This window comes from Anser anser, assembly GCF_964211835.1.
Source record: "Anser anser genome assembly, chromosome: 4".
NCBI classification, from domain to species: domain Eukaryota; kingdom Metazoa; phylum Chordata; class Aves; order Anseriformes; family Anatidae; genus Anser; species Anser anser.
In genome coordinates, this window is record NC_139724.1 from 21,077,089 (window position 1) to 21,099,802 (window position 22,714).

At 41.9% G+C, this 22,714-nt stretch overlaps 2 protein-coding genes and 1 long non-coding RNA gene across 11 annotated transcripts in view; 1 reads left to right on the top strand and 2 right to left on the bottom strand.

Moving 5' to 3' along the window:
- Positions 1 to 3,502, bottom strand: part of PRIMPOL (primase and DNA directed polymerase) — an 18,777-nt gene extending 15,275 nt beyond the window's left edge. For 2 of the 6 annotated variants that reach the window (XM_083834272.1, XM_083834267.1), the window contains exon 1: positions 3,381 to 3,502. The gene's annotated coding sequence lies outside the window, so the exon portion shown is untranslated. Of the gene's footprint in view, positions 1 to 503; positions 614 to 1,579; positions 2,009 to 2,708; positions 2,860 to 3,380 lie in introns of those variants that run through there. The other 4 variants (XM_083834270.1, XM_083834268.1, XM_083834271.1 and 1 more) reach the window with 4 other exon arrangements.
- On the top strand, positions 3,475 to 16,945 carry CASP3 (caspase 3). 4 transcript variants are annotated; one of them, XM_083834320.1, is made up of 8 exons: positions 3,478 to 3,559; positions 9,534 to 9,626; positions 11,025 to 11,149; positions 11,646 to 11,774; positions 12,004 to 12,075; positions 13,685 to 13,860; positions 14,326 to 14,443; positions 15,354 to 16,945. In XM_083834320.1, exons 2-8 carry the CDS (start codon positions 9,553 to 9,555, stop codon positions 15,578 to 15,580), a joined length of 921 nt encoding a protein of 306 aa, XP_083690446.1. In that variant the 5' UTR covers positions 3,478 to 3,559; positions 9,534 to 9,552; the 3' UTR covers positions 15,581 to 16,945. The 4 variants fall into 4 exon arrangements, with proteins under 4 accessions (XP_083690449.1, XP_083690446.1, XP_083690448.1 ...); XM_083834322.1 differs by lacking the exon at positions 3,478 to 3,559 and adding an exon at positions 3,894 to 4,128; XM_083834321.1 differs by lacking the exon at positions 3,478 to 3,559 and adding an exon at positions 4,564 to 6,295.
- LOC310898811 lies at positions 16,303 to 20,609 on the bottom strand. The gene is made up of 3 exons (XR_014583730.1): positions 20,470 to 20,609; positions 20,087 to 20,156; positions 16,303 to 19,674 (listed from the first exon to the last, which is right to left on the bottom strand). It is a non-coding gene; the product is annotated as an uncharacterized lncRNA (long non-coding RNA).
- Between the last annotated feature and the right edge of the window lie 2,105 nt (positions 20,610 to 22,714).

The window sequence follows — 22,714 nt, forward strand, 5'->3', positions numbered from 1 at the left end:
TTCCTGGACACCTATATCTCCGTCCATGGTACACTTACGCCTGCCTGTGTTTTGATCGTTTAGTGCCTTTTTCAAGTCTTAAATAACGGAATGCCTTTTTATTTTTTCCCTTTTATAGAGGTCAAATATTGTCTCTACATATCTTATCAGACTGCTGACCTATGAATTTCCTCCACTCCTTTCCTTCTCAGGCTATTAGTTTCTTCTTTAGATATGAAAAGTGAAATCATACAGCAATCAGTATTTCTCAGAAGTGCTAGAAGAACCTTTAGTTTCCTTTTGATGCTGTCAGTCGTGCTGCAAGTTAACTGGATGCAAAAGCACAATAGACATTCCCTAGATCAGAACTTTCCCACCAGGTGACCATTAAAATTAGGGAGGTAAAGGAGAATTCCCATAATTCTGAACACATTTTAAGCTTCCTATTTAGATCAGTACATTCTTTGGCAAAAACACAGCTGCTAGAAGGGTACGTGAACCTGGGTGAAGGTCGATGGCCTTACTTTAAACTGAGATCTGTCGCTGCCACTTCAGTCCAACCAGCTCTTGACTTCCCAGCAGTCTAACACGTCAGGTTTTTCCATGGTAGCTTTACTTCCTGTGTCGACTATACCTAACATAACACATCTATTTAGAGCACGTACAATTTGCATGTACTGACTAATAAGACTCCTGAGTTTATCAGGAAATTCCCACTTTGTTTTGGTCACTTCTAGCCCAGCAGAAGCAAGGGAAAGAATTATTTTTATTTCACTTGCCAGAAAGAAATTTTGTCACCAACATTCAGTTCAGCAGAAGGATAGCAAGAAGACACTGGGAAAATATATCTTGTGGGAGATGACTTAATAAACGTGCTATTTCATTTCCCCCTTTGATGAAAGACTACTTTTTAAGTGATGAGAACACAGCACACATCCTATTTCTATACCTTAGACTTATTATTTTTTTTGGTAAATAAATTAACTCACCATTTCAGACATGGTGATTTTCTCCCTCTTGCTACAGGCAAAAGACAAACACAAACACATAATTTTGTCATATACAACCCTATGTTTTTGTAAAAAATAAAATCCATACTCAAAAAACTGTAATGCTCATGGACAAAACACTGTCCACACCTGCTGCAAAATGAAGCTTAAACATGCAAATCAACTACTATTTAAAATAGCATATTTACATTGGCTTCCTGGCCTGCACGACTCAAGCAACGTATCTGTATGGCAGAAATTCACAGCCCTCAACACCAAGAAATTATTACAGCCTTAGTTAAATGTATTAGAAAACTTTCACCCTAGTGCTAAATTTCTTACGATGAGTGAAAAATAGCTTTATTATCCTTATGTTGAGCTGAAATGTAGCACACTAATGAATGCTACTCATCTGCACTCAACTGTAACAAGGAACATAAAATTTTTATCTCACGCTCCTAATTTGAGAAATAGTTTCTTCTACGATAAGCTAGGAATTTCACACAAAATGCAGGATATTAGACCTGGTGATAAAACCTCAAAAAGTAGGATTAGGCGAGGATAGGGCCTTTTGAGAGGCCAAGAAACTTAGCTTCTAATCTTAAACTTACCCCAACTCCAGGTACTAAAGGCCGACGTACAAATAAGAAACTAGAATAGTGACCTTAAAGTTCACAATGAAGCTGAAACTAGTCTGCAGGTTCAAAGAGCTATTGTGACCCATAGCGTAGTCTTAAACCGAGGAAAACAAGGAAACCTCAGAGAAAACAAGGAGACTAGTGGCTTTGAGCTAGCAGAAGCAAGGGAGATAAGGGATGAAAGCGAAAAAGCAAGGAGAAAAACAGCTGAAGGAAGATTCCAGACTGATCTGTGGCAAGCTTTTGCTCCTTAAGGGTCATTAACTTATTAAAAAACACACTAATTGAAATGCAAGTGCATGCAAATGTGGGATTTGGTGTGTCCCACTCCCTGCTGGTCCTCTGGAATGCACAGACCCAACAGAGATAAGGTAGGCAAGCTACAACCACCACTGAAAAGTAGCCAGAGAGAGTTTCACAAGTTAGCTGTGTATAAATAACAGTGATTCAAGTCAGAGGGGTACTTGCTTTGTAAAAGATCACCAAACACCTGATTCTGCAGAATTATAATTAATTACTTAATTAAAATACCTTTGTGGGGATTCTGACTCTGTGCGCTTATTGGCTAGGCACACCAGGCACGAACCTAGAGGTAATACTTTTGGCATCCCAGCTGGGACTCCTAAATTAGTTTTGCTCTGTCTAGCTTGTCAGCATTGGTGCCAGAGGGGAGGATGCCAGACACCAAGAGTACCCTAATGATTTTACTGGGGTCTGTCTTTTACACTCTGAAAGTCTGGGGCAAGTGGTACAATGCTCTGAGGAATCCACCAAATATCGGGATAAAAGGGAAATCACTGGACTAGTGAGTATAGTTTGTATCTTCCTATGGGTATTTGCAGAGTGGATTGTCAGCCACGCAGGTAGGTGCTGTGGTTTAGCAAGGACAGGAGGTGGCCCCATGAACTACCTGACCCAATTGATGGGTTAAAGTTAAAGCTGAGCTACCAAAGGGACAATGGGAAGCGGTCAGCCCAGAATCCTCCCTTCTGAACCCCCTTGGAGTAAGAGTTTCAGTTATCAGTACCCTCAGCACCACTGATGTATAACCCAGAGGTCTCCCCTATTTTTGAGACTTCTGTGGGGACATCAAGAGGCCAACCTGGGGGCTGGATTTCCAAGGTTTCTGCCGGAACATCGGACACCTCTCCTGAGGCTCAAGCTGCAGAGGTTCCTGCAGGGACATCGGAGGCCTCTTCTGAGGCCCAGACTGCTTCCAATTGTAGCCCCATAGCAATTCACATCCAACAGGAAATGGGGCCAGCTATCCAGGCACTGCTAAGAGAGGGAGATCCTGCTTTTGTTCATTATTCCATTTTACAGATAGTATCAGTTTTATGGAGAACGGACAGTGTAAAGCAGGATATGTGGCCACGACCCTTCGGGATGCAGCAGAAACAAAGTCACTACCTGATAATACCTCAGCACAAGAAGCTGAACTAATTGCCTTGACTAAGGCCTTGGGATTAAAAGAGGGGAAGACCCCCAGTGTTTATACGGACTCTAAATATGCCTTTGGAGTTCTGCACGGCCATGGAGCCATCTGGAGGGAGCGAGGGCTACAGTGACTTAGGAGCCTAAGCTGCCTTAGGAGCCAAGGAAGCAGCCAGAGGAGCACCAGGAGACCTCCAAGAAGTAACCCCAGGCTCAGGCTTTGGAGAGGCAGAGAACAGGGAGAGCCGCGGTCTCCACGCGTGGCCGCTCACCTCCCACCCGTGCTGGGACCCCCTGAGGGATCCCCCCGCCGCCTGCCCGTCCCCCCCTCCGCACTCACCGCCACAGGCCGGGCCGCCGCCGGGAGGGACGGGCCGCCCGCCCTTCTGCCCGCCCTCCTGCCCGCCCTTCCTCGGGCGGAGCCAGCGGGGCGCGGAGGGAGGGAGGGAAGGAGGGAGGAAGGGAGGAAGGGAGGAGGACGGAGCCGGACAAAGCAGCGGCGGCGGCGGCCGGGCCGAGGTGAGGTGCGGGGCCCGGGGGGCTGGAGGGCGGTGGGCGGGCGGGGAGCCTGCCCCGGGCAGAGCTGGCGGGGGGCGGCCATGGCGCCCCTGTGGGGCCGGCGGCCCCGCTGCGGGAGGGCGCTGGGGTGTCGGCGGGGTTTTCCTCGGGCTCGGGGCAGGGCGTTGTGCCGGATGGGGGTTGTTTGTAGGGGATCTGCACGGATCTGAGGGAGCGAGCTTTAATTTTACACTCTCTCTAATGTCCCTCGGGTAGACTGGCAGCCAACTGGAGGCGGGGGCGGGGGGCGGGATGCTAGAGTTCAGCCGGGTTTACCAGAGTAAAGCTTTGGAGGCAGCGGGTTAAATCGTGCCTGGAAAATGGCTCTGCTGTGACCCAGATCCTAACAAAGGCTGGAGTGTGCGCTAGCTGGGAGTTAATCCAGAGCGAGGCTCACGGTGCGATCCTCACGATGCTCGGCGCTAATACACCGAGCCGGGAAGCCTGGGTAAGAGCCTCGGCGCACCTGAGGCACTCACGGCGAGAAATTGCACAATAACTTCGCAGAGCACATGGAAGCCCTGTCCAAGGTATTCTCAGCCTCGGTGGATTGAAGGATAGTGCTGGTAATCCAGGTTTTTATCCTCCGGTTAGTGATTCCGGGGAGACCTCAGTGCGGCCTTTCTGTACTTAAGGGGTCCTGTAAAAAGGATGGAGAGGGACTCTCACTTGGGTAGATAATGATAGGGCAAGGGGGAATGGTCTTAGACTGAAAGAGGGGAGCTTTAGATTAGAGGTTAGGAGGAAATTCTTCTCTCAGAGGGTGGTGAGGTCCTGGCACAGGCTGTCCAGAGAAGCTGTGGATGCCCCATCCCTGGAGGTGCCCAAGGCCAGGCTGGATGGGGCTTTGGGCAGCCTGGGCTGGTGGGAGGTGTCCCCGCACATGGCAGGGGGTGGGACCGGGTGGGCTTTAAGGTCCCTCCCAATCCAAACCATGCTGTGATTGCTGTTCTCTAGTCCTCATTCCTGGTCAGTAGTGTCAGGTTCGAATATAATACACGTACCCCTAGTAGCCCTGTCAGGCTCCTTAGCGTTATCTCTCGCAGTGGTGATGGATTAATAGGTGTGGACGGATGAATAAGGGAGGCTTCCGTCAACTCCCAAAATAAATTCAGGTCTTATTCATTTTGCAGGCTAATGATGATAAATTAAATTTGGTTTGGCTTTGGAAGATTAGAGTGCTGGCCCAGGGTGAGCCCTTTCCAGCGGCCACATCCAGACCAGAAGGAATTGCGGAGGGCTCTCACAATGCTGGCACACTTCCATCGGGGGTAGCAGCTTTTGGTGGTGGTGTAACGCCACATGGGAAATATTATGCTGTATTTCAGATCTGTTTAGTTTTTTGTACAGTCCGCTATGTCTTCCTTCCATTATTAAGCATCTAATTATCAATAATTTTGCATTCTACTATGTATAACTGATTTTGCATATCTGCGTTAGCATCACAGCGTTCTGTGTGTGCATAAAATATCTGCTTTCAGTCTTTAACAGTCACGTAGTCATAATCTTGCAGTCACGTGAGCTGGAAAACCGTGCCCTTTTGTAATCTTTGAGGGCATGTTTTATGATTGTGGTTTCTGTTTTGGGAATGTATTTTAACACTGTTACAATCGGTGCTTTGTCGCAGCTGACATGTAGTGAACATGTGTTGTCTTGTCTACTGTGGCTTGCATATTTCAAGACAGTATCGGTAACTGGAGACAACTCAGTTATTTGCTTCCTTTCTTGTTTGAGAAGCTTTGGTATTTTCATCACTATATTGTTAACTTGTCTCCTAGGGTTCAAAATTCAGACAGAGTGCTCTAAAGAGAAACTAGTTAGTTCTCATATGGCAGTGGTGTGATATGTGATAAAGTGAATTTAATTTCATTAGGTCCAGGTAGAGTAAGTTAGTCCAGGCTGGAATGGAGTAAATACATTGTTTCATCATCTTCCTATTAAAATAAAAGCATTAGAACAACTATTTGTATAGGGCAAAATACATTTTTGTTTTTGTTGTTATACGGGGAGACTGTGGTTCATTTCTCATAGCTTGCTGAGCATAGTTCTGGACCTCTGTCAAGCACTGTGGTTTTCTTTAACCACTTAGTGCCTCTAAACATCATCGTAGGATCAACTTTACATCCTGTATCTGTCTCATAGGGTTTGTTTGTTTAATTATTATACTTTTTTTTTTCAAATACTGAAAAATAGACCATTAAAATAGGCTTCCTAAAACCTGTACTACATTCTCTGCTAGATTAAAGAAAAGCTATTGCTTGTTTTTGCTACTTGATTTTTTTTTTTTTTAAGTTTCCTGACAGGTGAGAGCTCTTCTTACCTAAGCTTTCAGAGAAAAGAATATCAAGGAGCAGAATAACCATTTTTGATTAAATCCATAAAGCCCTGTCCTGATTTTTTTTTCCTCTATTCCTAAATACCATGAGCTCATTCTCTACAGGGGAATGTGAATTCTGCTTGACAGAATGATATCACTGCATTACCTCAGCTGAGATGAGGCAATTCTTAGTAGTCTGTCAGAATCAGCATCATCCTCCAGAGAGCGTTGCTGTTCCCCTGACTGGAGCTTGAGAGCAGAAAACACGCGTTTTGTGCCTAGCAACAAATCAGGCATCTCTTGGTGGATGCCTTTTGTTCTTTGAAGAAGTGCAGGCGGCTTGGTGTGTTAAGGTGCTCAGAAATCCGTGGATGTTAAAGGTGAGTTGCAGATTCTATTCTGAAGATGAAGCATACGTATTTTAAATGCCTAATATATTATACTCAGTTTTTCTTCATTATCCCACCGGCTTCTGTACAGATGCTTGGACAAGCTCATGTCAAGATGCAGCAGAATGCAGTAGGCTTTAATGCTTCATTAAACAACTGAAGCTGTAGATTATGAGTTAGGTTTGCAAATGCTTTAGTTAGAAATACTTCTGTAGTATCATGCTGCAAAATGCATTTTACATGTTTCAGAAACAAATTACTGTAATTCACTATAATTGTAGTTTCATGCTAGCCACTTCTGCAAGTTTCATTGTTTTCTTGGCATTGGATCAGGGAGAGCAATTTTAAATTAGGGTTACAAAAGAGTCAAGGAGATAAGTGTTTATTTAAGGTCACTTAAACGTTGAAGATCTTTGTTTTTTACTGTTTGCAACATGAGTTAACGTTTGTGTTATAAAAGCAGTCAGCAATCCTAGGCTCTGCCTGTTCAACCCTGCTGCTGTTCATCAGTGTTATACCCACTGAGTACTAAAACCAGGCCCTACTGGGATGCAACAGTTTGTTTGGAGCCCATCTGACGTGAACCCAAAGCAGCCTGACAATCTGCTTGCCCTCCCTAACGCTTCTACGCTCTCTCTGCGGGCCAGAGAGTTGTTAGCTTTCCCTATACTTAAGCCAAGTCTTTCTCCAGGGAGTCACTGGAAGCCCATGTTGGTTTATGTGATAGGGTGTGACCACAGCCCAGGTAGTCATGTTTGCTGGCTTACACCAGCGATCCAGGTACTGAAACACTGGTGCTGCAGATCGTCGTGGTGCCAGAGAGCCACATAAATAGCTGGGCTTTAGCGGAAGCTGAACACTGCGTGAACACTGTGTCATCGAGGCTATCAGCACCGCTCTCACTACGCCTGCTGGCTAGTTTAGATACTGGGGTTGCTGCGTGATATTGCGCCTTTTTGTGTGTGGTGCGTGTCTTCGTTACTGTTGGCAGGCAAAGAACACGTAAGCAAACAAGTTGAGGTTTTCCCTGTCTCTCCCGGTGCGGAAGGGCTGGGCTGTGCTTCTGCACATAGTGCTTCTCCTGAAGGAGTAGCATGAAGTGCATCAGAATTGTGCTTTAGTCTGGGTGGAGGCTTTCTTACAAAGTATGATTTTGTTCAGAAGGCTCAGAGAGAGCTGAAGAAAGCTGGGAACTGAAGACAAGGATGGCTGTGGTAGGGACAGGGTGAAAGAGGCACAGAAACTCATGGAAGCTGGTCTCTGCTGGACCAGGGGGACTGGTGGCATTCTTGTCAATGAGAGCCTTTCCTGCCCGTGCCTGGGGTCAGAAGTTACAGCTGACTGTGGAGACGCAGCTTGTTGCTCAAGACTTGTTTCCTGTCAACACTAGCGCTCCTTGCCTGATGGTCAGGCTTAGGGCTGGATCGCTGTGGTGCCACGGGGCTCAGGTAGTTGAATTACCCTTTGGGAGTGCTCGTCTTTTTCTGCAGAGGGAACTTGTAAGAGATTAAGATTCGCAGTTAGGCCGAGTGAACCCAGATCGTGGTGCTAGGCAGGCAACGTCAGCATCGTAGCCCTACTTTCCACCCAATGATATTGTATTTAAAGGACATTTCTAAGATATAAACTGAAAATGTGTTTTAGAAACTTTATTTCTAGAATAACCAGCTTATTTGATGCTTCTGTAATTTGGTTGTCAGACCTGCTGTGTATTGTTATACAATACGGTTCTCAAGTCTGGAATAATTTGATGGACGAAATTTCTTAGTTATGTCAGTGCTCCAAGATACAGAGAAATAGTATTCAGAATAACCTTGAAGATCTTTTGAAGCCACTAAAAATGTAGGTAAATGCCTTCTAAGAAACCAGGAGAGAGAAGGTTGTACATACCCAAATTAGTGCTTCTGATGAGTAATTGCTCTACAGAAAACATGTGGGCCCAAGGATATTTATGGTATATTAGAGTATAAATAAAAAGATAACAGAAGATAATATGACAGTGTAAGGTGGCAAATATAGTTGTGAGTCTCACATTAAGAACCTAAGCCCTCAATAAGAATCTCCATCGTGTCTGACCAACAAGCTTTACTGCTGCGTCTGGTTACGTGTACATCCCTATTTACCGTAAATCTGCCTGTTCAGCAAATTTCTTTAAAATTCATACCTTGGACCGCCTTGTCTTGATGTCTGAGCATTTATTTCACTTCTAAGCATTTATTATTCTGTCTGATCTGGTGGTTTAACTTTATGATGCTTCATCCTTTTTCTGCATCCTGAGTTAAAGATAACGTGGTGATGGCTTTAAACTGAAAGAGGGGAGCTTTAGATTAGATTTCAGGAGGAAATTCTTCTCTCAGAGGGCGGTGAGGCCCTGGCACAGGCTGCCCAGAGAAGCTACGGCTGCCCCATCCCTGGAGGTGCTCAAGGCCGGGCTGGATGGGGCTTTGGGCAGCTCGGTCTGGTGGGAGGTGTCCCTGCCCATGGCAGGGGAGTTGGTACTAAGTGATCTTTAAGGTCCCTTCCAAACCAAACCATTCTGGGATTGTATTGTAATGTGTTTCGTGAGTATACGCAGGGTAACTGGGAGGAAGGCATAGTGCTTTTATACTGATTGCTGCCTTGGTATCATTCATCCTTTTTTGCCCTATGTATTGATGAAAAGTAAACAGCAGTCCACAGTGCAGGAGTCATTCCACCAACTATTTAAAGTTATATTGTTAGGTTTTTACATTATTTATATTGCAATTGCCTTCGTTTACACTGGTTAGGATTGGATGCAGTGATATTTTGTGTGCAAACAGATTGCGGAGAAATGATTGATTTCTCAGAATACTATGACCTAAAACCTAATGTAGTGTGTGTCTTTGTACGTATCAAATAACTTGTATTGCTTGGTTTTTGATTTTAATTTCTTGGTTTTACTGAGATGGAATGATCCAAATATGGTACAATATTCATAGTATTAAAATACTACTAATGCATTTAGGGATGTTTATATATTTTTTAAGATTACTTTCCATTTGTCTGTCTCCAACAGAAAGCTATTCTGTGTGAATATCCCCTTTTAACTTTTCTGTTTTCTCTGTAATACTAAAAAAAAAAAACAAAAAAAAAAAACATAAAAGCACTGTGCAGAGCTTTAAGGAGACCTAACAAAAATTAAGCAATCTGAATGTATTATGTTGTATGAAAATTAAGTTACATATTTCTGTTTTCTTATGTTTTCAAGTTGATAACTGAGAGCCACGATGGCAGACATAAAAGATGGACTACAGCTGGGGGAAGATCTGGCAGATGCAAAATCTTTCCCTGGTTCCAAAGGGTAAGTGAGGTACTTTTGTTTTAAGTCACTATGCATGTTGAGGAATCCTGTGCTGCAACTGAAGATGAGAACTGTAGAAGAAATGCTATTACCATAATTGACAGCTTTACTTTTAAATTTATAATAATTTTTATATATATATATATATATATATATATAAATTTTTGTACAGGCTCTGAAAATATACCATCTCTGACGAAACAGGACATATGTATGTACAAGGAACTAAAAAGCAAAACACTAAATGTTCAGTTAGATTTGGCTTAGCAGTATTACCAAGCAGTAAGCTGTTCTTGGAAAGAGGATTCTCTGTCTCACTCTGTGCTGGATGTTCACAGCTTTCCTTGGACTCCGTCTAGTGCTCACCTGAACTTGTAGCAGCCAGTGCAGTTGCTTAAACTGAGCTGCTGTAGAGCTATGTGTGCAGAAGCACGTGTATTGCAAGGGGAATTTACAGCAGTGGAAAGGAAGAAAAGAAGTCCTGTTCTTCATGGTGACAGTCATTACATTGTAGCAGTATGATCAGATTACACCCTCTTTGGGAAGTTGATTTGTTTCTGAAGTCATTCTTCTTAGTATTTTAATGAAAAGTAGATTTAAGAGCATTACAAACTTTTTAATTGTAAAATACAGTATGACAGCAGGCCCCAGTCTTATAACCACTTACCCATGTGCTTAAATGAGGAAAGACGTACTGACTTCAGCATGTGTTGACTGAGTAAAATTGAAAGCAGCTCCAGAGTTACGAGAGGTAGCTAGGGTGCCAATTGAGACAAAATTACAGCTACATGTAGAGTCTTTATAATTTTCTAGCTTTTTAATATTTACCTGTGAAAATTCAGTGGTAATATGGCTTTTGGTTGGAATTCAGTTCTAGACTTAGTCTTAAAGCTTATCTTGCCTCCAGGTATCTAGCTACTTAAAGACAATAGTTTAAAAAGATTTCTTCTTGGTATGATCATTGGTTTCCTTAAATCACTGTTATATATTCTCCTGTGCAAAGGCATTATCATTGTAGCTACAATGCTTCCTTGATTCTTTTAATTTTAAGCTTGTTACAGGTTGCACAGAGGATTACTAGAAATACAGATGACTCTTATTTATTTGTGTGTGTGTAGATTTTACAGAGCTTGAAACTTTTGTTTTATTATTTATTTCGGAGCATAACTATACAAAGCAGTTTTATTGGTTATTTCAACCTTTGGGCAAGTACAGTCTTCATTTGTCTTACATCAGATCTATCCACTGATTTCACAGATGTATCTTCTATGGATCAAAAAGCAAGTCTTACTAGTTCTGCTGTTTTTGCTAAAATAATAATTTGTTTACTTATGTATTTAGAAATTAGTGAAGAGAGAACAGAAAGTAACACTTAAAGGTTGTCTGATTTGTGTATAGAATGAACCTACCTGCTAGCAAGTCTATGGACTCCGGAATTCTGCCAGACTACAGCTACAGAATGGATTATCCAGAGATAGGAGAATGTGTTATAATAAACAATAAGAACTTCCACAAAGATACCGGTAATACTTTCAATTTTTTATTTATTTTTCCGTATTTCAGATAAATTGGTGGCATGTATTATTCTTCAGAATTAAATATGCAGTCCAGTTTTGATTGCGTTCTAAAATTAAGTGGTTTGAATGGGTGTGATTCATTTCAGTGTACTCATCCTAATATGCATAGGGAGAACATGTTAGGGTGTAGCTTTAATGGGGAGAAAAAATGGGTGGCGGTGGAAGTCTGTCTTGCCTTTGAGTCATGACTTCTGTTATGTAAATCTTTTTCTCAGTCCTTATATAGATAGGTAGATATAAAAATAAGTGATAGATAAATCTATGAAACAGATGCAGAGAGGGGTGGGGTGTGCATGTGTAACAACGCACTGTTTTTCTATTAGAGTGGATCTGGAAAAATGGAATAATATTCTAGACTACTGCAGGTATAAGAGAAAATAATTTGGCTGTCTTGGAGCGTTCTATCTACATCATATCAAAATAACGTGTCTCTTATGTATAGGGCTGTCATCTCGTTCAGGTACGGATGTAGATGCTGCAAGTGTCAGAGAAGTTTTTATGAAGCTGGGATATAAAACCAAGCTTAGCAATGATCTTTCATGCAGGGACATTGTTAAAGTTTTGAAAAACGGTAAGTTATCATATGATATGAATGTGTGTTAAATCCACCGCTGTTTTCAAAAACACCTCTAGCCCTCTTATATCTTCTCCTGTGGTTCTTTTACGTGATATTTCATATCTCCCCATGATTTATTGCTAAAGATGTATGTCATTGTTTTTATGTTTTTTCATCTTTGTTGTTTCTCCATCTTTTGTGCCATGACTGTCTCAGTCTCGTCTTCCTTTCTCGTCTTCTAAAGAGGGATGGAAAAACATGCTGAAACGTAAATGCAGGCTGATTTATTTTCTGACCTTTGGATCACTGAAACTCTGTGAGTTGGAAAGAAACCTGCTTTTTGGGTAGAATTGGGTAGAAGGGTTCTGTGCTATATGCTTAGTGGTGTGACCCAGGAGGTATATTATGATCAAGGGGCCAAAACTGCAAGTGTGTGGACTGAATTACTCTAAAAGAAAAGTAACTCGTGTTTTGTTTGAATTGTGAATCAAAACACCTTTATCTCAAGCAAGAACTTTATGCTATTGTTTGTGTAAATCCTGTTTTGTTTGGAGCTGGCTATATCTAGGCCACCAAATTAAATGGTGCCTGGAAGTGCTCCATAGCCCTGGAATGCAGTCTACTCTAGTTAAGCGTTGGAAGGTTCTCTGGCACAACTGTGGCTCATATCTGTTTGCACTATCCTGGACTATTCTTGGTCACAGTACAGCAGTGAAAGTGTTCCAGGGATTATTCCCAACAGCCAATTAGCCTGCAGCAATCCCCATTTTAAAATTTGCATGTTTGCTAACATAGATGTAGGCCCTTTAGTACCAGAGAAGGCTTCCGGGCACGGTTAATTTGACGCCTGTCTGTTGACAGTAGCTGAAAGTGGAAAGCCATGTTCTCTGATTCCAGATTTCTGTCTTACCTGTGGTATAAGACCTCCAAATATACAATATAAACTACATCCTGACTAGAGATTGCCCCAAGCTAGCCTTTTCTGACTCTTCTAGATGCAGTGCTTGTCTTTAGATTATAGAAATACCTTAGTGTGCATTTCATGTGAGAAAAATAAAAAATAGTTCAGTTTTTTCAAAGTAGAAATTCAGTATTTTGGCAAGCTCTAGAACAGAACATTTCAGTTTTTGGGACATTTTTCATCTACAAACTTATATTTACTTGAGGTTCCCACAAAAAAAATCCTTTTGGATCCCTTCTTTTAAACCGTTTGTATATTTTCATATATTTAAAATAATTGTCTTGGTCATCAATTTCAGGCAACAAAAGACATCATAGAACATCTGTTCTATGTTCTTTACATACCACAAGATGAAAAAAGAAATCTATAAATGCTTTATAGCAAGCTTAAAGGTCTTCAGGTACAAAACTCAGAGGCCTGAATAATGTTGCTAGACTTTGCTACTAGAGGACAAGAGCAGAGAGGAGCGTCTAATTTTAGTACGTAGGTCCCCCAGCAGCCATAACTTTCATGCTACATTCAGTTCCCATGTAATCCAAGCAGTTGAAGTGTCCCAGACTGGAAAGAGAGACAAGGCTTCCCTATCCTTTCCCAAAACTCGGAACTTCCCATCAGTCTGATCCCATATGCCATTACTGTATGAGTGAGGTGTACCATCTGGACTTCAAGACACTGTTCAGAACGGTACAGCCAACTTGCTTTGTTCCCTCACTGTGTTCATGGCCTAGTTTTGTGTCCATGTTTTACAATGGGTAGGGCTGACCTTTAATTTAGGGACTTCTGTGTCCAGACTTCTGAAGTAAAGTAGGCTGGCTCCTTTTGTTCAGAAGTGAAACTGGTTTGAGGTTTCTACATGTGGGAATAGTTGTTCTTAATTTAATGAGCTCTGTCGTATAGGAAATATCAAATGTTCAAAGCTTTTGGCTAAATGCAGTAAGTTATGACATTTCTCTTGTCTTCCAAGTTTCTGAAGAAGATCACAGTAAGCGAAGCAGTTTTGTTTGTGTGTTGCTAAGCCATGGTGAAGAAGGACTCATCTATGGTACAGATGGCCCCCTCGAACTGAAAGTACTAACGAGCGTTTTCAGAGGTGACAAGTGCAGAAGTTTAGCAGGAAAACCCAAACTCTTCTTCATTCAGGTGATGTAAAACTGAACGATGATCTTCAGAGCATAAGAACACTTCACTTCAAAAAAAATTTCCCATTAGTTACAAGTACAAAATAGTTAATTATTCCTAAAATTGCTATAAATGGAATTACTTTCAGAATAAGATTTTCTTCAGGCTTGGTATTGATGCAGTCTGCCCTCTTAGATAGGCAGCATTTGTTATAGCTGAAATTGTTATGAATTAAGGTAATGCAAAATCTTTCTCAACGCTAGCGAATATTTTAGTGAGTTTCTGAATGTACTTTTGAATGAATATCTATTTTAACCAAACTGTGTAGTTAATTTAAATAAATGCTTGTTTCTTTTCTTCTGAGTCTGGTTAGTCTAATACCCTTCAGAGCTGGAAAAAAATAAATCAGTGTTCTGATCATTGTTATCACTGCCTTTTTCTCATTTATGTTTGATTTTATTTTCCACTCTTCTTTCCAACAAATAGGCTTGTAGAGGGACTGAATTAGATTCTGGTATTGAGGCAGACAGTGGACCAGATGAAATGACGTGTCAGAAAATACCTGTAGAAGCAGACTTCCTATATGCATATTCTACTGCTCCAGGTGAGAAACTTGCAAAGAAGATCTTTATTTCTGAAACTGTATCTATATATCAGCTTGTATTGATACTGAGCACGGCAATTTACAGTTTTGTCCATTCAGTATCTGCTTACTTTACTTGTTTGAAAATATGAATTTGAAAATGTGTATTTTCTTCCTTCTATCTTTTCTTCTCCTTGATTTCATTTCCTTTTGAGGTAGTTGTTACTTTCAGTTCCTACAAAAACAGAAAATAATCTGATTATACATCTTCCTCACTGGCAAACCCTCAAACGTTCATTTGCTGTAAATTTAGTTAATCTGAGTTGTGCAAATAACTTAACAGCAGGAAACAAATGGTATTATTAATTCTGAAAGAAAAGAGCTGTTGGACATCTAAAGATGTATATACAGAAGTGGTGCTAAACACCAGCATATCATCTGTCTGTCGGCTCTACTTTCATCCTAAGCGTAGCAGTGGTGACGGAGCCCTTAGCATGCCCGTTACGTCATGAGTTACCAGAAATAAGCTCCAGTCTTCTATTCACTCATGTAGACCTGAAAATAGTGGCACTGAAATCCATTTTGCATCTTGGCTCCGTCTGTCATGTGTCTGTTCCTTCATATATGTGTATTGCATGATAAAATAATAAATGGTTAATGGCTAAGGCTGTTGGAGCAGAAGGTAGTTTTGATTTTCCACCTACTTAACATTTTCTTAGATTAGAAAAGGATGAGACAGTTAGAAAAATCTTTTGGATTGAAATTTGATGAGACTGTTAAATCTGTTAGTTGATTAGTGGTTTGGGTTTTTATCTGTTTATTTTAAAACCTTAACTGCTATTGGTTACGTTACATTGTTCTGCTACTTGCTGTCCTGTCCTATGTCAGAGGCTGCTACATCTGATCATTTTGGTCTCTCTGTCTTCCACAGGCTATTACTCCTGGAGGAATGCAGCTGAAGGCTCCTGGTTTATTCAGTCTCTGTGTAGGGTGCTGAGGGAAAATGCACGGAAACTTGAACTCATGCAGATTTTAACACGTGTAAATCACAGAGTGGCAGAATACGAATCCTACTCCAATCGGCCGGATTTTAATGCCAAGAAACAGATTCCATGCATTGTCTCTATGCTCACCAAAGAATTTTACTTCCGTTGCTAGAAGAATTGCACCTTGCAATTTCTCAGTTCACGTTTTTATCTGTAATTTATACACTGTTTTAATATGGAATACCACTTTTAAATCTGAATTACTGTTCACTGCTGTGTGTGGCATAATGAACTATCTTAAAGTTAGATATGTCCAATATTAGAAGTAAACCTTAGTATGGATATGTTAGAAATGCAAAACTGAGTAGCTGAAGCACAGGCAAATTTGAAAATAGTGATCTGATAATCTGGAATAATCAGGAAGAAGAGACAGAAAAAAGGTCAAATCACTTAATGAGACCTACTTGGTGCTACATTTCCCTTTGCAGAAGGAGCAGAGAAAAGAAATCGTTCTTGTAAATATAGTTTGGTTCCATATCTTTGCCAATAAGAAGATTCTGAATGTGGTATGTTTGCTAATCACGGTAATATGATAAGTGTCATCATACATTTCTTTTTTAAAAACTCATGTTTTTTGAAGTTTAGGTTATAAACTAGCCTGAACGTATTTTATAACTTAAGAAACAAACTGTGGAAAATGGTCATTTCATTTTTTACATACAATTAGGAAGCATAGGTAGAATAAATTCAACTTTGTCCTGACTATTTTATAACGCTTTGTATGAAGTATCAGGTAAAGTAACTTTATCAACACAGTATCTGTTTCAAAATAAATTTTGTATTTCTGGCCTTGAAGCTGAGTGACTAAGGGACCAGTCCAGTCTTCCAAAATGGTTTGTTTTTTTTTTTTTTTTTTTCAGCTCCCTAGGAAAGGATGCCTAATAAAATTTGGTCATATTTGAGGCCACAAGATTCAGTGCAAAAGGAAGTCTGCATTCTGAGTAGTCTGATTTCCTCTTTCTGGGCATAAATTAGTGTAGGTCTGCTTTCTGCTGTGCATATACCACATATAATCTTTAAAAAACCTAGATATTATGGTACTGGAGAAATTTCCTTTGTTTATTATCAATTGGGTTAATTATTCATGTCTTTTATAAGACTTTAGCTGAAGTATGTTAACAAATAGTAAATTTAAATCTCTTGATTTTGACTGAATTTTGTGGAATAGGCTTTTAGTAAATTGTAAAAAAAAAAAATTATGGTTTTGGTGATGTTTCAGCTTGTGGCAGTTTTATGATGAACAAAGGAAGACAATGGTAAATGACTATAGGGTGCTTACAAAATACTTAAAACTCTTTAAATGTTGCAGCATAAACAATGTTAGCAAATTGATGTTTGCTTCCAGAGGCATTTGGATTTTTTAACTTAAATATTGTTACCTCAATTGTATAATGTTTTTCTATATGTATTATTTGTTTAGGATCTGATAGTTTTTGCAAATTAATTTTAACTTGAATTACATCAATTTTTCTCAAAACACTGCTTTCTCTTTTCTTCCCCATCTGCTTTAACACCTAAAGTTGAAGGGAAGCTTCTTTAAAGCATTGTATATGTTATAGCCAGGTGGTGAGCGTAGTGGTTGAGACATGGGGAATGCAGGTTCAAAAGTTATAGAGGAGGCAATTTTAACGTTGTAGATAAGCACTCTGCTTGCTGAATAGGAGGAACTTCATCTATGTCTCTTTCAGAAATGTTTTGTGAGAGAGGTATAGTCTGTCTTAACTGTTTGAAGTTTAAGTTTCAGGCAGATTTATTACTCGTGCTTCTATTGAAAAACTAAGTAGGACCCTGTTAAACATACTTAAAAAATAACATTTACAAAAACCCATATGTGGGATTCTTCATGTAGTTTGTGAATTGCAACAAGCAGCTGCACAGTGAGATGTCTGAAGTGGCTGATGGGAGTTCTGTTACCCTACTCCAAAGTGACTGGGAACAGGAATGTTCCTTGAATTCTTAGGGTATTTTTGTTGTGAAAAAGTCCTGTCATTGAATATGCGCTTCCCTTGGATTTAAAAAGGTCTTAATCTTTCTGGTCTCGATCCGTCTTCATGCTCTCTAGTCCCATTTTTCCATGAATTGTGTTTCTCTTGAAGTATTCGTTTATCTTCTTTCTCTACCTCATGAAGTATTGACATCTGCAAAGTTTGAATATAGTTCTCCCTTTAAATTTGCTTGGCAGGTATTGTGTTCATATCCTAAAATAGCTGATTAATAGCAGATTGAATGTGCAGCACATCCATCTTTTGCATAATTAACTAAGATTGCACTCTTGGATCACTTTTGTTTCATCTGACACCTGTCCCTCCTTCCCCCAAAAAAGGCAGCGGTAGGGAAGCCTGAAGAGGTGATGTGAATACTGTAGCACAAGTAATATGGAGTCATCTCATTATGTAAAAAGAAATATAAATTCCACTGAAGTCTGCTATAAAAAAAAAAAAGTCAAACTCTCAGCCTCCACATATTAACTTTTTGAGCCATGATTAGCAGAAATAAAAATAGTGTCCCAAAATGCATAAGCCTTGCATTATGCGAAGTCAGCTGTGTTTATTAAACAGAAACAAGTTCGCTAAGCAGTTACAAAGCTTAGTACTTAGAGCACCGTGGTTTTTCTAAGAGCTGTATACAATCGCACATTCTGTCCCAGCTGAAGCAGTAGCATTTCAATCACAGGGGAAAGAGCGCTAAAGAAAGCAAAGAAGTCTGGCAGTTAGTTTGATCAGTCAGACGTTCTGTTTAAATCTGGGCACCATTTTTACTGCAGAGGTATTTCAGCCCCACAAATACTATTCCAAAATAGCTGCTTTGACTGGAGGAGCTCCTCCAGTCCCAGGTCCTGAGGATACTGCAGAATCGCACTCAGCTTTTGCAAGCTGAAGCTGGATGTACGGGATCTAGTCTTGTCTTTGCTACGTTGTGGTGAAATCCTGGGTAAATCCCAACTCTGTCCTTTGCAGCCCTACAATATTAGAATCAATCCACCAGCAAGTGCTTCAGGATTCTTCACGAGAAACTTTGTGTAACTCAGATTCTGTTGTGTATCAGAACTATTACGTAGCCCTGTCTCACAAGACTTAGCCTACTGAAGTTGTCATTACAGACAATAATCCCATTTTGGATTAAAGGAAATTTCTAAAGGAAAAGTGATTCTACAACTTTTCTAGTGTTCACTAAAATAGAGAAAAACAAAGTCAAAGCTAAGCTGCAATGAATTTAGGATATTTAGGAAGATGTACGGGTAGGGTTTAGAGAAAGAGGCAATGTTCCCATCAGTCCTTTCCTCTCACTACAAGAGCTGCGTTTCACTCCAGGTGAGTAAATTGCTCCACGGAGCCAGGAAGGCTTTGGGGTTATTTCTAGCCAAGGGCTGGTGTTCCCATCAGTGTGGCTTAAGGGCAGAGAAAGAGCCAGCTGGAGAAGGGAAGGGGTGGAGGTGAGAACATCCTTGAACACCATCTGGCAAGGAGGATTTTAGGTCTGGATAGAGCTTGTAAGCTAAGCTCATGGTAACTGGAAAAAATATGATCTAGTCAAACAGGTGAAATTGGGGCGGTGTGTAAAACCGAAACAACCCCCATGGCATTCACAGAATGCATCCCAGCCCTCCCAAGCTGCAGTCTGTGGCTGTTGCCTCTTGCTATGGCACCAGTAAGAGAGTTGGTTCCACTGATGCTGTAAATGCCTTTCAGGTAGCTGAAGGATGCAGCCAAGCTTTCCATTAGCCACTCTTTCACAACACTTCTTTGTATTTTTCATCAATTATTTTTTGTCTGCTTAAAAATAATTTATCTTGATAAAGCAGGCCTCAAATCATTCAAAACCCCACATACATTGGTTTGCTTTCTCTGGACACACCTACTGTAATCTCTTCAGTCTCAAATACCTTTTTATATGCAAATTATATTTGTTAATGCAATCTTACATTTGTTTATTTACTGCTGAGGCCAGGCAGTAGGCATACAAAATCACTTCTAGAAACATTAACAGTATATGGGTAGTAAAGGATAAATTATAACAATGACAGCAGAAGAGTTTTCTCCTTATATCCTGTAAGGAATTATACTTAGTCCAATGAAAAACTCCCTCTCAGTGGTATATTTTCTCCTGTTATTGACTATCTGCAGCAGGACAGTCACAGCAGAACAACTGTTTCTCTTGTGATCGAGGTTCAGAAACAAACTACTGCTTCATCACCACGGGGTGTCACTGTAGATAGCACAATAATCCATAAAACTCACATTAATGAACAATTTGAAAACAAAACCAAAACCCTCCTGCATGACGCAACCCTTTCACACCTCCCAGTAGCTGCTTGCTGTCAGCCTGGGTGTTCATTGCTGCCGGGGACTTGCATCCCAAAGAACACGGGAACATCACATCACCAATGCCCAAGAAAACCTCCCCCTGCCTTTCTCATCACGTATCAAAGCAGAACTGAATCAGCTCGTTTTAAGGCAGAAAGGGGATGTCTCTGCTACCCTAGACCCACCCAGAGGACACTCCCAAATACAAAGCATCTCCCACTGTGGATGCCTGCTGGACCACTGATGCATGGATAGTTTCGTAATATTTAGTAATTTAAAAATGCATCCCACCAAAAAAAAAACTCCTGCCATACCTGTGGTGATGGTCTTTAAACAGAAGGATGTTGCAATTACTCGTTTTGCCTGCATCATGAAAGGTGATTGCTGAAAACAGATGGAGAGGAAAACTTGCTTTGTAAGCTCTCAAATATTATTTTTATGTCTGTGAGCCTTCAAAATCTAATTCAGTAGTTGGGACTTTCCCGGATGACCATAAAACTAAAATTAAGACCTAACTTTTCCAACCAAATAAAACATTTTATTTTCCTTGCTAGAGACCAAAATGTTCTGTCATGAAGTCAGTCGCATAATTAAAGTGCCTCAGAAGTAAGAAAGATGCACAATATTCATTTGCCAAAAGTATTTTGGTTTGTTTAGTGTTTGCAGGCAAGACTTTGAATTGGGCTCAGTAACTCACCGCTGCTGCCCCCAGAGCTCAGAGGACTTGTTTTGGCCAGCGATGGGGCTCTGCCTCTGCTCGCTGCACACGCAAGGCCACAAAGTTTCCGTCTAGCTGAAGATGTTGAGCTTCGTGTGGACTCAGCTGGTGAAATTCAGTAGCATGGGGTGTAGAAGACTGACCTAGATGATATAATTGGCCCTCGTGGATTTAAATTGTATACGGAAACAGGCCATTCAAAGTCGTCTCATCACCTCTAAAAAGGACCAGGCAGCAGGTTTTCCTTCGTATGCATAAAATAGCAATATTAACTGTGTGGCCTGAGAGTATCTGATGCAAGGATGGGCCTGTGGATGAAGAGCACTGTTGCAGCCCTTCATGGTCATTAAGAAATAACCCTGTTACCATCTAAGGAGAGCAGTGGGAACCACCAGTACTGTGCAGTTTACACTTTTCTGCACAAAAACATAGTTAAAACTAAACTTTGGCAGCTGCCTTACAGAGGAATCTGTTTTTGTAGGATCCTTCTTAACAGACACCAGAGTTTCCTCTTTCCCTTTCAACTTCTGGTACCAAAATGAGAACACTTTGGGTTCCCTTTTAATCCCATTCAGCTGAAAGCAGCTTCCTCAAACACACAGCCCACACCTCTCCTGCATGGCACCCTGCAAAAAGGCTGGCTAAAGGGAGATAAACCTTGCCTCGTTAGCAGGAGGCCTTAACGAGCTAAAGGCCTACTGCAAAGGCCCTGAACCCTTCTGCGCCTCCTTCTCCCTGGCTGGTTCCTGTGCTCAGCACAGTGGTTCTCCTGGCCCTATTGTCCAGACTGCAGGTGAGGCTAGTGGCCCCACGTGTGCAGCCCTCTCCGTGCCCTTTATTAATACAAAGTCCTCAGAAGGCAATCAACAACCCCAGGTGAGCTGCGGCCTCTTCACGCCTCAGGCCTGACATTTAATGCAGACATACGTTCACCTGAGGTCCCTAATTCTTGGCTAGCCTTTACCTGCCTGCCATAGGGTATGTATAAGATTACATGACACTATTATGATGAAAAATGTCTCCTGAGATGTGTGGAAGACCAGAGAAGCAGTAAGGGAAGGCACCAGCTTCACCGAGTCTCTGGCAGCACTGGGCTGCTCTCAGGGGGCCTGTACCTTCCTTTCCTGGTGCTACTGAGGGAAAGCATCCAGCTGCAAAATGAAAACCAGACTCCCCCTGCTTTCACTTCTCACTGTATTTTATGCCTGCTGTCCTCCTGAGGGCTGTGTGTGATGTATAACCCCTCTCTGACTGGCACCCTGCTGTACTGGGGCTTTCTAGTCCAGCTGTAGACCAGCTCTAAGAGGCAGCTGTTGCACTTCTCCAAAGGACCATGGGTTTCTAAAGCCAAGCCCAAAAGGTGCCCAGACACCACAGGGAGACGATTCATGAGCTCAGCTGGCTGGATCAGCTTTGGGACCGATGCTCTGCCTCACCCACATCCCAGGAGCCACTACCTCCACAGGGGACTGCCTGAACCCCACAGCCCTCACCTGATGGCAACCTGCTTGTTAAGGCCAGCTGAAGTGGTATGGCTTCATTTGTTGTGCTGGGCTTGGTTTCTGCAGGGTTAGGGTGAGTGGCAGGGGCAGCCCAGCTGTACTTGCTGCAGGGGTGGCGAGGAGGAGGGTGGCCAAAGGGACAAGGACGGTCTTTTCTGCAGCCCACATGAAATTGTTGCTTGCCATGAGAGATACCTTTGAGGGCCTCAGTTCCCAATCTCACTGAAAAGCAGCAACGTTTGGGGTCGTGCTGGAACTGGCTAAAAAAGACAAGCAGGGAGCTGTGAGGGCGGCTGCGGGCTCTGCTCCCAGGCTGCCCACGCTCCCCTCGGGGCCAGCATATAAACACCCCTTGCTGGGGTGTATGGTGTGCAGACCGTAGCGCAGGCTTGACCTGCTGGGCATGCCAGCATGGGTATTTTTAATCAGCTTTCCCCGAAGGTACCTCCTCTTTCCACGGCGCAGAGCCGCCAGGGGAGATGCAGCGGGACGAGCTGGGGCAGCGAGAGGGGGGACACCGAGGGAGAAGTGGCACCTGGGGCTCCAGAGGCCGGACGCCTTGCAGCAGCTCTGCGAGCTCTCCCCGGGGGACAGGGGGCTCTGCAGCAGCATATGGGCCACTCCGAGTCTTTCGGGCTGGATGCTGACCTTAGGAATGTAATCAGAGAGCTGATTATAAATAGTTTGTGCAGTTGTTGATGAGATTAAAGTGTGCTGCGGCA

What these genes read in the sequence shown, in the direction of transcription:
- CASP3 (XM_083834320.1), top strand. Translation starts at nt 9,553, where the DNA reads ATGGCAGACATAAAAGATGGACTACAGCTGGGGGAAGATCTGGCAGAT. An exon ending in TGTTAAAGTTTTGAAAAACG is followed by an intron (nt 11,775 to 12,003) that starts GTAAGTTATCAT and finishes CGTCTTCTAAAG; the next exon opens with AGGGATGGAAAAACATGCTG. An exon ending in CCAAACTCTTCTTCATTCAG is followed by an intron (nt 13,861 to 14,325) that starts GTGATGTAAAAC and finishes TCCAACAAATAG; the next exon opens with GCTTGTAGAGGGACTGAATT.